Source organism: Schistocerca piceifrons, chromosome 1 (genome assembly GCF_021461385.2).
Source record: "Schistocerca piceifrons isolate TAMUIC-IGC-003096 chromosome 1, iqSchPice1.1, whole genome shotgun sequence".
Lineage (NCBI taxonomy): Eukaryota > Metazoa > Arthropoda > Insecta > Orthoptera > Acrididae > Schistocerca > Schistocerca piceifrons.
Window position 1 is genome coordinate 198,084,476 of NC_060138.1, and position 15,478 is coordinate 198,099,953.

General features: G+C 42.2%; 1 protein-coding gene across 1 annotated transcript in view; it reads right to left on the reverse strand.

Moving 5' to 3' along the window:
* The window catches only part of LOC124799410 (maltase 2-like), a 63,126-nt gene that overhangs the window by 16,746 nt on the left and 30,902 nt on the right, over positions 1-15,478 (reverse strand). The window contains exon 5 of the mRNA XM_047262925.1: positions 11,300-11,487. Within this exon, the coding sequence (XP_047118881.1) occupies positions 11,300-11,487 (188 nt within the window). The remainder of the gene's footprint in view (positions 1-11,299; positions 11,488-15,478) is intronic.

The following is a 15,478-nucleotide window of genomic DNA, read 5'->3' on the forward strand; positions in this document are numbered from 1 at the left end:
AAATGACAGTGAAGACGAAGGCAGTGTGTTAGCGCCGCAGAGTAATGAATTAACTAATGTTCAAAGTAGTAATTTGGTAATTGCGCATAGGGAAATGGAGCGGGCGGCAAACAATGGTGTAGACAGTGAAACAGGTAGTGAACAGGGAAGCGTTATCGATCGATTGGTCGGCAACAGCTCGCCTCAGGAATCGGGAATGACAGAACACAATATTGCAAATACTGCAGACTCAGGTTTTGGGTTCTCACCGTTTTCTCAAATGAGTCAAGACACATTTTCCGCTTGTCAAAATGTGAATGTTGCCGGTGCAACTTCACTGCCGAAAAGCACTGAGGAACATGTTTCAGACACAAGTGCATTGTTATTACAAATAATGCAACAAATGGGACAAAAGCTTGAAAAGTTAGACACAATGGAACAACACCAGAGACAAACACAGCAACAGTTAGACACAGTGGAACAAAATCTTAAAAAGTTAGACTCATTGGAACAAACTCTTGAACAAACACGTGAAGATTTAACTGCTGAGTTGCATAGCATTGAGTCGAAATGTCAAAAAGTCTGTAATGACGTAAAAACTCAAATTTGTGAGCATTTTCAACCTATTTTTTCGCGGCATGAAAATGCATTACAGAATCACGAAGCAGCCATAAAAGAACTGCAAACTATTGTTCATGAAAATCATGAGACCTTGCAAGCTAAATTTGACTCAGTTGCATCTACCGATTCGGTTACGCAACTTGCAAAAACTCAAGAAAACTTAAAGGACACAGTAGATACTCTAAAACTTGGTTCAGAAAAACACACTGAGGAAATAAGTACACTATCGGATAAAGTAGCCGAACTTTCAGATCAGTTCACTAACTTATCTACAAAGGTAGATGATGATCTGAATGACACAACACCTGTAGCCTTCACAGACACAGAAGAGTATGAACAAATTAGGAAATTCAAACAAAATCAGAATCAAATTAATACGCAACACCAAAGAGAAGTCCGGGAAGTACAAGATCAGCTGACACAGGTAATACAAGAATTACGTATTTCAGAGGATACTCGCGCCCCAATACGGGAAGAGGGACACAGAAATACGGAACAGCCACAAAATAATAACACAGGGCATTTCGGAAGTTATGAAAGAAATTGGCAAGGTGCACCGAATTTTGAAATGGAACCGCCGAAACGACGTAACAATGACCGATATGCGACTCGCCGACATGATGACTTTGACTATAAGCTGTTCATTACTACACGTAAATTCAAAACATTTAAGAATTCTGGCAACGACATTCATCCACAAGCATGGCTCCATCAATTCTCTCATTGTTTTCCTCCCAACTGGTCATTAGAGCACAGATTAGAATTCATGTGTGGCTACTTAGAGAATGAACCAGCTGTAAGAATGCGATCGGTCATTCACGATTGTCGCAGTGAAGGAGAATTTTATCATGCCTTCCTCTCAGCATATTGGTCTCAAGCCACACAAGACCGAGTAAAACATAGCATCATAATGATGAAACATTTCGAACAATGTGAATTTTCCAGTCTTGTCAAATATTTTGAAGACATGTTACATAAGAATCAGTATCTTTCAAACCCATACAGCCCCTCAGAACTCATCCGCATTTGCTTAATCAAACTGCCTGAACATTTACGACATATTATTTTGGCAGGACGTTGCAAAGACGACATTGAAGCATTTCAGGGACTGTTACAAGAACTGGAAATTGACACTTACAATCGCGGAACGCAGGAGCACAACAATTACAGATCACATCCGTCGCAATTCCGCGATGAAAGAAATAATAACTGGACACGACAAAGCTATTCTCACAACACAAATCGTGACCAAAACAGACACCACCCGTATGACAACCGTTGGCAGAGTAGTAATAACTACAGGGAAAGATCACCTCTCCGTGGTAATGACTATCACAGAGACAATCAGAGAAACAGACAATATGGGAACCAAAATAAATATTATCAGGGGAGACAGAATAACTTTAGACGCAACGGTGCAGCGCGCAGTTTCGATTCAGGGAGAAATTCTCCACCACATGACCGACACGAAAGAAACTGTGTAAACTACCAACAAAACGACAGACCTGAATTCCATCAGAACTGGCGAGCTTTAAACAGAGCTGGGCCCTCTCGGCAAGGCGAATTTGTGGAAGTTAGGCCACCTAATCCCAGTAACGACGCGCGGCAACAAAGAGACAGACAATGACTCGCACCGCAGGCATACACGTGCGCCGGCTGGCTCCAAGAAAAATAACATTATATCTGGTACTGCTAATGAGATTTTAATGCAACATTTTGGTTTACTTGAAAATACATTCTGGGTTTAAAGTACTTTCTGTGAGATACCAGACGACACAGTGGTTAGTTTATGTGACAACTACACGGTTTTATCACGATGCTACTAATGAGTGACAATTTACAATGTGGCTTTTGCGGTGTATCTGTTTTATATCTGCACAGTTTTCTGTTTTATTCTGGAAAGAAAAACATGTTTTAGTAGTAACTTTTGTGGTATAGCAACAATGAGACAGCCTTTTTCGTGGCACAACAATACGTTACTGTACAGTACTTTCTTCATCACGCCAATAAGCATAATAACTACGATATCTATACGCAAAGCATTTCACTTTTGTTTATCATGAGGTAAGTACATTGACTTCAGCAGAACTTAGCTTTCGGAGGACGATAACTACGACACTTCCACAGAATTATCTTACAGCAAGACGCACATTTAGCGCTATAGTACACGTATTTGAGTGATCAATTTTATACTTAAAACATTTATTTTTAAAGATTTTTGAATTACAAAGAAAGTTTTCCGTGATATATTTCATTCCATTGGTGTAATCTGTAACACCTGAGGGTATAATTGCATTAATCCTCAGGGGAGTACACGCTTACTTTGTGTACCATGTGTGTGGCAACCACAAGGAACCCTAGCTAATATGGTATTTGCTTATACAACTTTACACATCGGTACCATATTTCTCTAACACACAAATTACACAGCTATCTGATCATTTAACTGAGAGATAAACTTTTTTTATTACATCAGTGACACATGTTTACGCAATTACACAGTTGGGTAACTTCACACTTATGAAACTGTATTTTGTCTGTACTTTGTAAACTGATCATATTTTTTCGGACACATTGTGATGCTATGAGAGCTTTGAATGATGTATTTGGCGTGAGATCATGATTTTTAAAGTACGTTTGAGGTAGATGACACTATTGAAATGAGCAGAGAATTTTTTTAGGTTTTGAAATTATTGGAGGAAGCTACGACGATTTTGAGAGTTGACTGAGGTGTTATGATGTTATTATTACGACGACAATGTGTATTATGCTGTTGAGATATGTTTATGATCAATAAGTTGATGCTATATGAGGAATTTGGTTATGCTATGTATTTATTATGATGAAATATTGAAGTGTCGTCGCAAGATTGACGTGTCGACGAATATATATATGTGTAATAAGGTAAGGAGTAATGAGTAGTGGGTAGGGACTCTTGACTTGTGAAACAGGATGTTGGAAACCAAGAATCGTACTTTAAGAGTTATGAAATGTGTGTATATGCGTGAATGTATCACAATGCTGGCGAAAATTTTTTGAACACTGTTATATTTACAGGATTTTTTTTCTACACATTTGTTACGCAAATTTTCGACCTGTGAAATGTTTATATGAGACTGTCACTGTAGCGGAAACTGCTGTCATAAATATGTCGGTAAGAAAGGTAAGTGACCGTGACGTAATGCGTTGCGAGCGGCCAGGTGTGCCAGTTGCCTGGAGGAAAAGCCATTATTGCGAGCCCTTTTCAGCGGCACAGGTAGAAAAAAATAAAATAAAAAAAAGACGCCATTAACCTCGCTTCTGACATTCCTTTGTAGAAAGCATCGCAAAAACGACACGGTCGAACTTGAAAACATATGATTACACTGGATGCCTAATGAAATGACGAGAAATATTTTTATGTCTATACACCTGATTATGACTACTGTCTCTCTAGTTGAGAGATTTTTCTACTAACTTATGAAATGCCACATGGCTATTGAACGATGTTCTTATGCTTTGCTGTGTACATAGTTGCTTATTTCATTTGATATCTAGTTTCTAGCTGCACTGCTGCATTGGTTCAAATAAAATTTTATAGATGTACTAATATAAATATTTTCTGTCTACAGATCCAGTAAATAATAGTTTTGTGATATATTTCAAAAAAATGAGGGAGCACAAAAAGATATTTCCCTTCACAGGAACTGCATACATAGTTTTCTTTACAATATTTGGTAATTTATTTCATAGAGTAAGTTATCGTGATGCATCACCTTAGTGTTAAGATGTGACATAGGCCATTTTTAGTGTAATATTTTTTCTGCTTGAGCTTTGTCATGTTTAGGTATATCATTTTCTGCTGCTGTTTGCCAGGCATAGTGTTGCTGAATTTTAATTTGTGTTACTCTGCTAAGCCAGATTTTTTTTTTTTTGCGCATTGCCTCATATTAGTTGTAATGTTGAATTGCTTGGTAATTTAGATTTACTGTAGCTTGCTTTGCAACTTTCCATTTTTTTGTCATTGCTGTTTGTGTTAATTGTTTTGTGCTGCTGCATTGCCTCGTCCCTTAGTTTAATATCTGAGCTCAGTAGATTTAAGTTAGCTTATGAGGGGGTAGACTATATAAGAACCTAACTATGGAGAATAGGGAAATAATGCTTTGAAAGTTATATGAAAACGATTTGGGCCTAAATGAGTATTGTACAATGAGCCATATTTATTTTGAAAGAAATATGGTTAGAATACAGAAAAGAGGTACAGATAGGACTTTTTGGGAATAATGATGAACGAAGGGAGATCTCCAAGAACAAAAAAGGTTTTGTTCGCAAAATACTGCAGTACCAAATGTTACACTGAAAACAAACCCTGTCCTTTTCTCCTGTGTTATTCTGGTATGTGTATATGTACCCTTGTGTATTTGTCTTTTTCCTGTCTTTATGTGTTTAGCTAATAAGATTTATGTTGTAGAATTTTTCAAATACTATGTTATTTTCTTTGTAAAGATGTTTAGACATTATTTATTCTGTTCTGATTTAATGCTCATGTGTGAAATTAATGTTTCGAAAACTATTCTCATTATTTTATATATTCACTTATGTCATAATTCCTGTAACACTGATGTATATGTTATTTCGATTCTTTTGTAAAGTTTGTTACTACAAATGTTATCTGAATTGTTATGTTCTTTAATGATGTATTTTGTACCTTTGTAATTGTATTCTTATGTTACAAGATTGTAATTGACACCAGTTCATCATATTATTGACTTGTAAGTTCCATTTCACTGCACACGTTTCTGTTGGTCATAGTATATGGACAATATGTGAGAAGTTGGGACTGTTAGTGTTTGCACGTGTGTTACTAATTCAGCAAGGGACTGGATAACAGCATTGCTGGTTCTAAGGACAGTTCCGAAAACTTTGTGAGTGCACAAGTGCTGGTTTATGGACTTGCTATATTATCCGCAAGACTCTGCAATGGTGATTGTGCACCTGCACAGTCACAACAGATGGCTGCTGGCTATCTCTACAAGGACTACAGTGGGTCTGCATCTATGATGACCCACCAACGCCATTATTTCTACAAGGACTACAGTGGGTCTGCATCTTTGATGACCCACCAATACCATTATCTCTACAAGGACTACAGTGGGTCTGCACCTCTGGTGGCCCACCAATACCATACTCTCTACCAGGACTACAGTGGGTCTGCTCTGTGATGACCTACCTACCAATATTCTTCCAAACTACGACTGACTCTGCTGTGGGTTTGCTCTGTTGTGGCCCATTATCTGTCAGCATGTCAAGAGTCAGCACTGTCTTTCCGTTGGAAGGACAACGCTACTTCTTCAAGACTGCATGGAAATCCACTACTTCCGTGTGCATTTTCTTTTACTGCTCAGACTTTGAGAAAAACACTGCTATTCTACTGTTATGTACGATTAGGACTGTCTTTATGGACTGTGAGAAAATTTGAGCTTTTGACCAACGTTGTATCAATAAGTGTGTGCATTTGATATCTTTGTTATTGTAATTATGAAAAATTTTTTCAAATCTGTATTGGGCACTGCCCAAACCAATTTGTAAAATTTTTTGTGGGGAGCATGGGGGCTATGTAAGTAGGCTGTTTATGTTTTCTTATTGGCAACGTTACGTAGCGCTCAATATGAAAATCACTGGCTGTGCTGTGTGCAGTCTGTGGCTAGTTTACATTGTTGTCTGCCATTGTAGTGTTGGGCAGCTGCAGCTGGATGTGAACAGCGCGTAGCGTTGCGCAGTTGGAGGTGAGCCGCCAGCAGTGGTGGATGTGGGGAGAGAGATGGCGGAGTTTTGAAATTTGTCATGAACTGCTATATTTATATATGATGATATCATGGTAAATACATTGTTTGTTCTCTATTAATATCTTTCATTTGCTAACTATCCCTATCAGTAGTTAGTGCCTTCCATAGTTTGAATCTTTTATTTAGCTGGCAGTAGTGGCGCTCGCTGTATTGCAGTAGCTTGAGCAGCGAAGATTTTTGTGAGGTAAGTGATTTGTGAAAGGTATAGTTTAATGTTAGTCAGGGCCATTCTTTTGTAGGGAATTTTGAAAGTCACATTGCGTTGCGCTAACAAAATATTGTGTGTCAGTTTAAGCACAGTCATGTATAAATTGTTCAAAGGGGACGTTGCAACCTAACTAATCTAAGGACATCACACACATCCATGCCCGAGGCAGGATTCGAACCTGCGACCGTAGCGGTCGCTCGTTTCCAGACTGAAGCGCCTAGAACCGCTCGGCCACCAGCTGCCAGCTTTGATTTTGTCTCTGGCATACTAAATTCTGGCTGTTGGATCTGCTTCTTCATTAAAGTTCTGTCTTTCCCTCTCGTTCGCGGACGCCCTCTTGGACTTCTACCAACTATCTGATGTTCTAATAAAGGATGTACCCTCTGCTCGGAAAACTTGATCTGCCCACCCTAGTCTTCTACTTGCAGTCACTCGTCCGACATTAGCGTTCTTAAACCCCCGATATTATGTTACTACTGAGCTAGTACCACGAAATTACGAACTACGTATTGCAGTGCAGTAGGATGCTAGTCGTATGTTGTTACTGGCTGATGACCAGTTATCTCCACCTTTCTACCTGACATGGTGTCTGCAAGGTGTACGGTATTCTCTTGGCAGTTCTTTCCAAAATAGCTGCAAAGGATTATTACCATGACTTCATCGTTGCTGTTTTCTTTACATGTTAGTCCACCTTGCAAAGTCAAATGATTTTTGAAAGCTGTTTAACTGTTCTCACTAGTGCTATGTTACTCGCCAACATCAGTAATAATATTTACCACACAGGTTTCCTTTAGACAGGATCTTAAGCGGACTAAACATAGTACAAGGTATTATAATACAGGGTGTTCATAAATGAATATCGGGGATTTAACACTTTATAATATTTATTATGCTAAACTTACAATTATAAATGATATGTCAAATGAAAGAGCAACAGTTTTACCAAGAACCTTATAAATTTCAATGTGACCATCATTTGTCACATGGCACACATCAAGTCTATAGCCGAGTTCTTCCCAAACGTTGATAAGTGTGTCTTCAGTGATTGTAGCAACAGCTGCTTCAATCCAGTTTCTTAATTCAGGGAGGTCTGCTGGTAGCGGAGGCACGTACACACGATTCTTGATGAAGCCCCAAAGGAAAAAATCGCATGGAGTTAGGTCGGGTGAACGTGGAGGCCATGCAAAGCAAGCCCTGTCATTGGGTCCCTTGCGGCCTATCCAGCGCTTGGGTACAGTGAAGTTGAACTAATCGCGTATTTCTCTATGTCAGTGAGGTGGTGCACCATCTTGCTTGAAAATTAAGTTCTCTGGCTCATCTTCTTCCAACTGACGGAAGAACCATTGCTCTAGTGTATCAAGGTAAGAAGTGCCAGTTACAGTAGGTTCACGAAAAAAGAAAGATCCATAAACTATCCGTCGGGATACGGCACAAAAAACAGTTACTTTAGGGGAATCTCGTTGTATTTGTACCACCTCGTGAGGATTTTCTGAGCCCCAGATGCGCACATTGTGAGTGTTAACATGTCCAATACGGTGAAAGGTCGATTCATCACTGAACTCAACATGATCCAGAAAATCTTCATCGTCATGAAAACATCATTTCGTTTGCGAAATTGGCACGTAATCCATGGTCTGCCGGCTTTAGAGCCTGTATTAACTGTAAACGGTAAGGACGTAGCTGTACGCGTTTTCTTAAAACTTACCAAACAGTCGACACGGGAACTTGCAATTTACGACTAGCCTTCTGGACTGATCTCTTTGGGCTACGAGTGAACGACCCTCTCACTCGCACAACAGTCTCTTAACTAACTCTTGGTCGTCCTGTGCTCTTCCCTTTACAAAGGTAGCCGGTATCTTCAAATTGATGCTACTATCTACGAATGTTATTATCACTTGGAGAATCACAACCGAACCTCAGCCGGAACACACGTTGCACAGTAACTACAGATTCGGTCTTTGCAAACTGCAAAACACAAAACAGTTCCTGTTCACTAGTCGCCATCTTCGCTACTACCGCTGTCTAGCGGATTGCGGCGGAAACATTGCGTGCTGCGCATGTGCACTGGTGCCAAACAAAATTGTTCGAGTTGCTCTTTCTTTTGACATATCATTTATAACTCTAAGTTTAATGTAATAAATATTATAAAGCGTTAAAACCCCGATATTCATTTATAAACACCCTGTATTTGCAAAGGAATAAAACCATGGAACGGAACCACCATTTCACTCCCTTCCTCTGTCTGTTCTCCAGCTGGTTAGGCATTAGACACAATCAATATGTCAAAGAAGTGGATATCATAGCTATTATAATAGAAGTAGGGCGAGATCGTTCCATCTCTACAGTCTCATTTAATTTAGCCCTGTTTTGTGCCAGATTGAGGTAATATGCAAATGATCACATAGTTTTAGGTATGACTGCCTGAGGCTCCAAGCTGTCTCAAATCGCAGACAAGGAAACCAGAGGGAAGGGCCACACTATATTATACTGCTACTGGTGTCTACCACAGGGATGCTATAGAGAGTGTTTCCGTGACAGCCCGAAAAAAGGATGCTCCACTGAACAATTTGAGATAGGGAACTTTGCGTCGGAGAAACCAGAATTTGGAAGCCAAGATTTTAACGTGTGTGCACTATTATGCTTGTCCAACTACAGAAGCACGACTTCAGTCTCTGAGCAATTGTCTTTTTACAAGATGCCATCACCGCCAGGCAAGACATCCAGCGTGTAGGGATGCAGGTGGTCCGCAATAATGTTCACGTAGTCCACAGCAGTCACCGTACGTTTGATTACTATCACAGGTCGCATGGAAACCAAGTGTATGTCCCCCATAATATAATACTGCCTCATTGGCCTGTGATCGTGGTGCAGTGCACGTTTCCATCAGCAGTTCACCCAAATGATGGCATATCCGGACATGAGTTTCGGCCTGGTTTAACAATAAAAGTGATTCATCCAAATAACATGTTTACATTGATACACGGTTCAGTTTCAGTGATTCCGTGCCCACTGCTATTGTAATTCTTTGTGTCAACATGGGAACACAGTGGAGTTGTCTGTCTCGGTACCCTGGCAATGTGTGTTGAACAGTGCATTTCGAAACACCTGTGCCTGCAGCAGCATCGTACTTTGTCGTCAGATCGGCCACAGATAGTCACATATCCTGCTCTACATAGCTGTCAAGCCTCCGACTTCAGCGTTCTGTAACGAAGCATGCACGTCAGACAACTTGTCGCCTACTCGTGGTTTCATAGTCCTTTAGCTGCTCTCCATAGATTCTCACGACAGTATGACGAGACAACATAACTGCGAATACATTTACCCAGGCGTGCTCTTCTTCGTCCAAACAAAATCGATGGTAACCAATGTATTTCTTTAGCACTCGAAGCTCATCGAAATCATATGGGGAGAGATATGGGCTGTATGGAGGATATGTAAGGACTTCCCAGCGTAATTTCTGCAGCGTAGGGAAAATAACCTTGGCAACATCTGGTTACACTTAATCAGACTGATGCCGTCTTTCAACATTCTTGGGCGTTTGGACTTGATCTCACAGAAAATATCTCGACATCTGTTGGTGAACGTCATGGGCTGTCTACCTTTATGATGACTCGAAATTTGCTGGGGACACTTCCAGGTATACCATTTGGTTCATGTTAGGACTCTGGTCATTCCAGTACATTTCATGAAAGTTACAGACCACAAACAGTCGCCTCACAGATATCACTTTATGATTGTGCATTGTCATGCTGATACTAGCAGTCTCTTTTCCTCTACTGTATGCATAACACATTTATGTAAAACGTGGTCGTATTCTTATGCAATTGACGTTTTCTTAAGCACACAAAGGTGACCAGACTCTAGCCGCAAATAACACCCTCATAGCGTAAAACATCTCCTCCATACTTCATGTTTGGCGAGACACAGAGGGCCATGGAACATTCTCCACACATTCCTCAGCCGTATTACCACTGGGTGCTGTTCGTTTCATTACCCCAGTCACTCTTTTCCAGTCATCAGCTGTACACTGGAATCGGTGTGTACACTACCCCAGGCGTCGTTTAGCACTGACTGTAGAAATGTGTGCCTTATCAGAAGCTGCTCTACCACTGAACTCCATTCACCCCCTACGCACGAACAATGAGCAAGATGGAACTGTTGGTAGCACTTTGGTGATTCCCTCTCGCTCACTGCATCCGACTTTTTACTTTCACACCCTGCAATGCACGATAATCCCTGGTCCGTCAGTACATGAGATCTTGCGCGTTCTTGACGTAGCAGTGGTTCTTCCTTTCCAGTTGGCAACCACATCTCCAAAAGTCGAATGGTTAGCTTTACAAGGGATTGTTGATGGATGTTTCTGGTGGATTTCCTAGCCAGATGACATCCAATAACTGGTTCACATTCTAAGTCACTGATCTATCCTTACAGACGCAGTCTATTACTGCTTCTCTACTGACAGCAAAACAGTCCCTATCTCCTTTTCACACTGGCGGTCCACCTCTAACGATACCTAGTAGTGAATCTCGCATTACATAGAGGTGTCAGGATACTTTTGATCAAACAGTATAAAGTGTTTGCCACGTGTTGAGAACCAGGGTTCAATTTTACGAGGACAATGAAACGCTGAAACATGTATCTTCAGTGGAATCCAGTGATTGCTTACCTGTTGTCATACTCATCGACGACGGCACGAAACTCTTGTACGATGACGTAGGACTCAGGCTGGTGCATGTACGGCTGCTCTATGTCGCCCGGGACCCCATCTGGAAAGCCCTCCGCCTCGACCAAGAACGTCACCGCGTCCATGCGGTAGCCGTCCACGCCCTTGTCCAGCCAGAACCGTAGGTTGTCCTGAAAGCCGAGGTCTTCATTTATTCAAGGAAGCCCTTTAAGGAATCATTTCACAGCTTTTTTTCATCAAATTTTTCGCTCCAGCTATCGGATACAAATTTTGTATTCTAGCCAACAGCTATGTTGCGCCCACATCATCTTAGCTGTTGAAGTATTCGAACGTTCATTAGGACCAGACGTTGTAAGTGCGTGTGCGTGTGTGTGTGTGTGTGTGTGTGTGTGTGTGTGTGTGTGTGTGTGTGTGTGCGTGTGCCAAGGACGGGGGGGGGGGGGGGGCTTGGAGGTGTTTTAGAGACAGGAGATAGGTGAAATGGAAGGAACTAAATTGTGGATAAGTAAATGTTGCACGAAAGCTGATTTTTCAGCGACAGAGGAAAGTTAGCCGATTTATAAGCCGTATGGTGAAACAGAATTGAACTGGTGAATAGTTTTCGCGTGGTGCAAACCTTTCGTGATCGTAAGGTGCAGTAGCGGGCGATGAATGCAGCGTTTGGCACAAAACTTGGATCAACAAGACTAACGCAGCTATTGCTGTGTTTACTATAAAACTGTTAGCAAATGGTTCAAATGGTTGGCTCTGAGCACTATGGGACTTAACATCTGTGGTCATCAGTCCCCTAGAACTTAGAACTACTTAAACCTAACTAACCTAAGGACATCACACAACACCCAGCCATCACGAGGCAGAGAAAATCCCTGACCCCGCCGGGAATCGAACCCGGGAACCCGGGCGTGGGAAGCAAGAACGCTACCGCACGACCACGAGATGCGGCCAACTGTTAGCAAATGACGTCTAGGATGATAGAAGAAATACTAGACCTCCCCAAAAAAAGTCAAATTTCTTCTTTTCGGTGCTCAGCCGAATTGTTGCTTCCGTTTTTATGCACAATACTTCGGCACAGAGGAAAATTTGAAGAATTGAAAGTTGGTTTTCACTCAAGAGAAAATCGACGATCGATTGATACTTGTCAAGGCACTACTGACACTGATAAAAGAGTTCTATTGAAGCTTATTACTAGCGTATAATTTTCTGCTCAACTTACTGTTCTGAAACAGTCTTCATTCCATATGGGTCGATGAAAAATCTTCAAAATCTCAAGCGTAAATACAAATTTATGTCTGCTTTCCGTAGTGGTGCCTTCATACAAAAATACTTCGTGCCTCTACATAGAAAAGTAAATACACAAATGTATCTGGAACTGTTTAAACGTTTGGTACCTCGAATCCAACTACACTCATGTTCAGAAGAAATAGAACACCTTGAATGATTAGAGACAGGACGTTCATATTGACAGGACACGAACATTAGTATGTTCTGCAGAAATGATTAGCATTTGAACCATGTCGGCCCGCGGGTTCAGGGTTCAACATCGATATGGCGGCGCAACACCACCTACCAATAAAATGTGCCTGCGGCTCTCGTTGTCGCTATAAACCGAAGGAAATGGATCAATGTGACTTTAACAGACGTACAGGTTGCCTCGCAGACGTATCCGAGAACCGTACCGTCAAATCATTCAGTTTGAAAGAGGGTGCATTATTGGCTTCACAAAATGTGATTCATCCATCCGGAAAATTGCTGCTCACAAACGCAATGCAATGAGTGTGTGCAGAATGCTTCACGAAAGGCAGTAGAATACGACGAGACGCGTCATGTCATACCACCCACTTCGCTCCTCCCCCCGTCACCGAGCTCGACACCTAATCCGTATGGGAACAGAGTTAACACATCGTACACCATCAGGGGTGACAGTCCCTCCACTTCTCCACCTACCTCTGACGAATGTACGGAAACATGCTAGACGGCAGTGCTGAGTGGAACGACGTCACTGGGGCAGGAATGGCGTCATATAGTGTTTTCGGATGAATCCAGATTCTTCTTGTTTGAAAATAATGGCCACATTTTGGTCGCTGCAGACAGGGAAAGCGACAACACAGTGACTGCATCCGCATAAGACATACAGTGCCATCTCATGGCCTTAAAGTGTGGGGTGCTATTGGGTGCAGCCACAAATCACAGCCGGTGCGTGTGCAGGGCACTGTGACCTACGTCAGTGACGTCCTGCAACCCGTAGCCATAACCCTTCTGCACAATACCCCAAATGCCATTTTTCAGCAACACAACGTAGGAACACATGCTGCTGCACGAACGTCTGCCTTTTTGGTGTCACGGAATATCAGCCTTTTGCTCTGGTTCTGCAGGTCACAGACATGTCGCCAGTCTAAAATGTGTGGGATATGGCGAAACGACGGGTGCAGCGCTGTGACCCAATGCCAACCACCACAGATGAATTTTGGAACGAGGTGAATGCGACATCTATGTCTATAACACAGGACACATTCTCGTCTCTTAAGAGTCGATGCCGTCATGCGCGTAACAAATTATCAGGGCCCATGGTGGACCCTGTGTCTACTGGGCAAAAGGTTACATGCCGAACTGAGGTGACTAAAATACTAATAATTTCTGCAGAACATTCTAATATACGTATATGCAAATATGAACGTCCTATTTCTAGTCGTTCAAGGTGTTGTGTTTTTTTTTCTGAACAAGGGAGTAGTTCTGCCACTTTCGATTTCTACATCTTGCAATGGATCGGAGCAACGAAATCGGAGATAGCCAGTGTAATGCCGGGTGCTGTGTGAATGTTCAAATCGAAGAGAGTGAGGAGGTCAGTAGAAAACGGCCCGCAACCTGGGTGTGACTGCGGTGACAGTAGCCCTTACAAAATCTGCTGATTGCAGGCAGCTAGGAGAAATTCAACACCCGAACGGCACCGTGGAGGCCGACGATATCCCCCAGTGCCCTCCACAACAGCGGGAAAAGAAATGCCCTATCTTGTGGGAAGGAAGATTAGAGTTTGACGTCCCGTCTACAGCGTGGTCGTTGGACCCAGAGCACAAACTTGTAATGTTTCAAGGATAGAGAAGTAAATCGGCCATGACCTTTTCAAAGGAACCATCTCGGCATTTGCCCGGAACTTAGGGAAATCATGGAAAATTGAAACCTGGATAGCCGGACGTGGATGTGGACCGTCATCCTCCCGAATGGGAGTCCAATGCACTGACCACTGAGCCACTTCACTCGGTCCCGCTTGTCTGCACAAAAACGAGGAAACGGCTGGAATACGAAACTGACAGTTCACAGCCCGTCATTTGACTTGGGTGTCCTATCTACGATAAATAATAATTTTTACATCAATACCCATAGGTAAAGAGTATCTGTAATCCATCGTGTCGTCTGAGGGTATTACTACGCTTACAAAATAGCAGTTAGTATAAAAAATATTTCAAACGCTTAAGTAGCTCGGAGGGATGTAGCGACTCCTGACTGGCTGACCCAAACACAGGATGTGTGGGCCTGTTCAGAGACAAAAGAGATCGGAAAACACTTGTTGCTGGACTGTCACGAGTGGCGGACGTACCAGACAGGATTTAGTATAGTGATGCTCAATATAGATGAGGTGTTGTATATCCTTTAGCTTACTCGACTGTGATTAGCTGGCCGCACACGAGCGGTTTTTAGCGAACCACGGATATTTACGACGTATTGTATACCACCTGTAGGGCCCCCCTGTGTGTGATGGAGACACGGCCTACCAGCCTTTGCCTGCAGTCCTCGGGACCGGAGATCCGGCCTCTTCAGATGGGCAGAGACGTGCGGATTTCAGCGACGGGTCACGTTCAGGAAGTCCGTGAGTTGTCCGGCGGTTTCCAGGTAACAATAAGTTAAAATTGAAGTTAAAATGTTCTAGGTTATTAGGCCGCATCATGTTTCTTCTAAAATGATCGACGTTTCGACCATTCTGCTGGGATCTTCCTCGGGATCTTCTGGTGTCCACTACTGCTAGAACACTGCCAGAGAGGAGTGTCGCGTCGTCTTATAAAGGGGGAATTTTCACGCGTTCGTGCTGGAGAAGTGACAGTATTGGTTAAAATTCGTATGGCTACCATTGGTGGGCTCCAGTCATAGGCTAATATTCCCACTCTGATG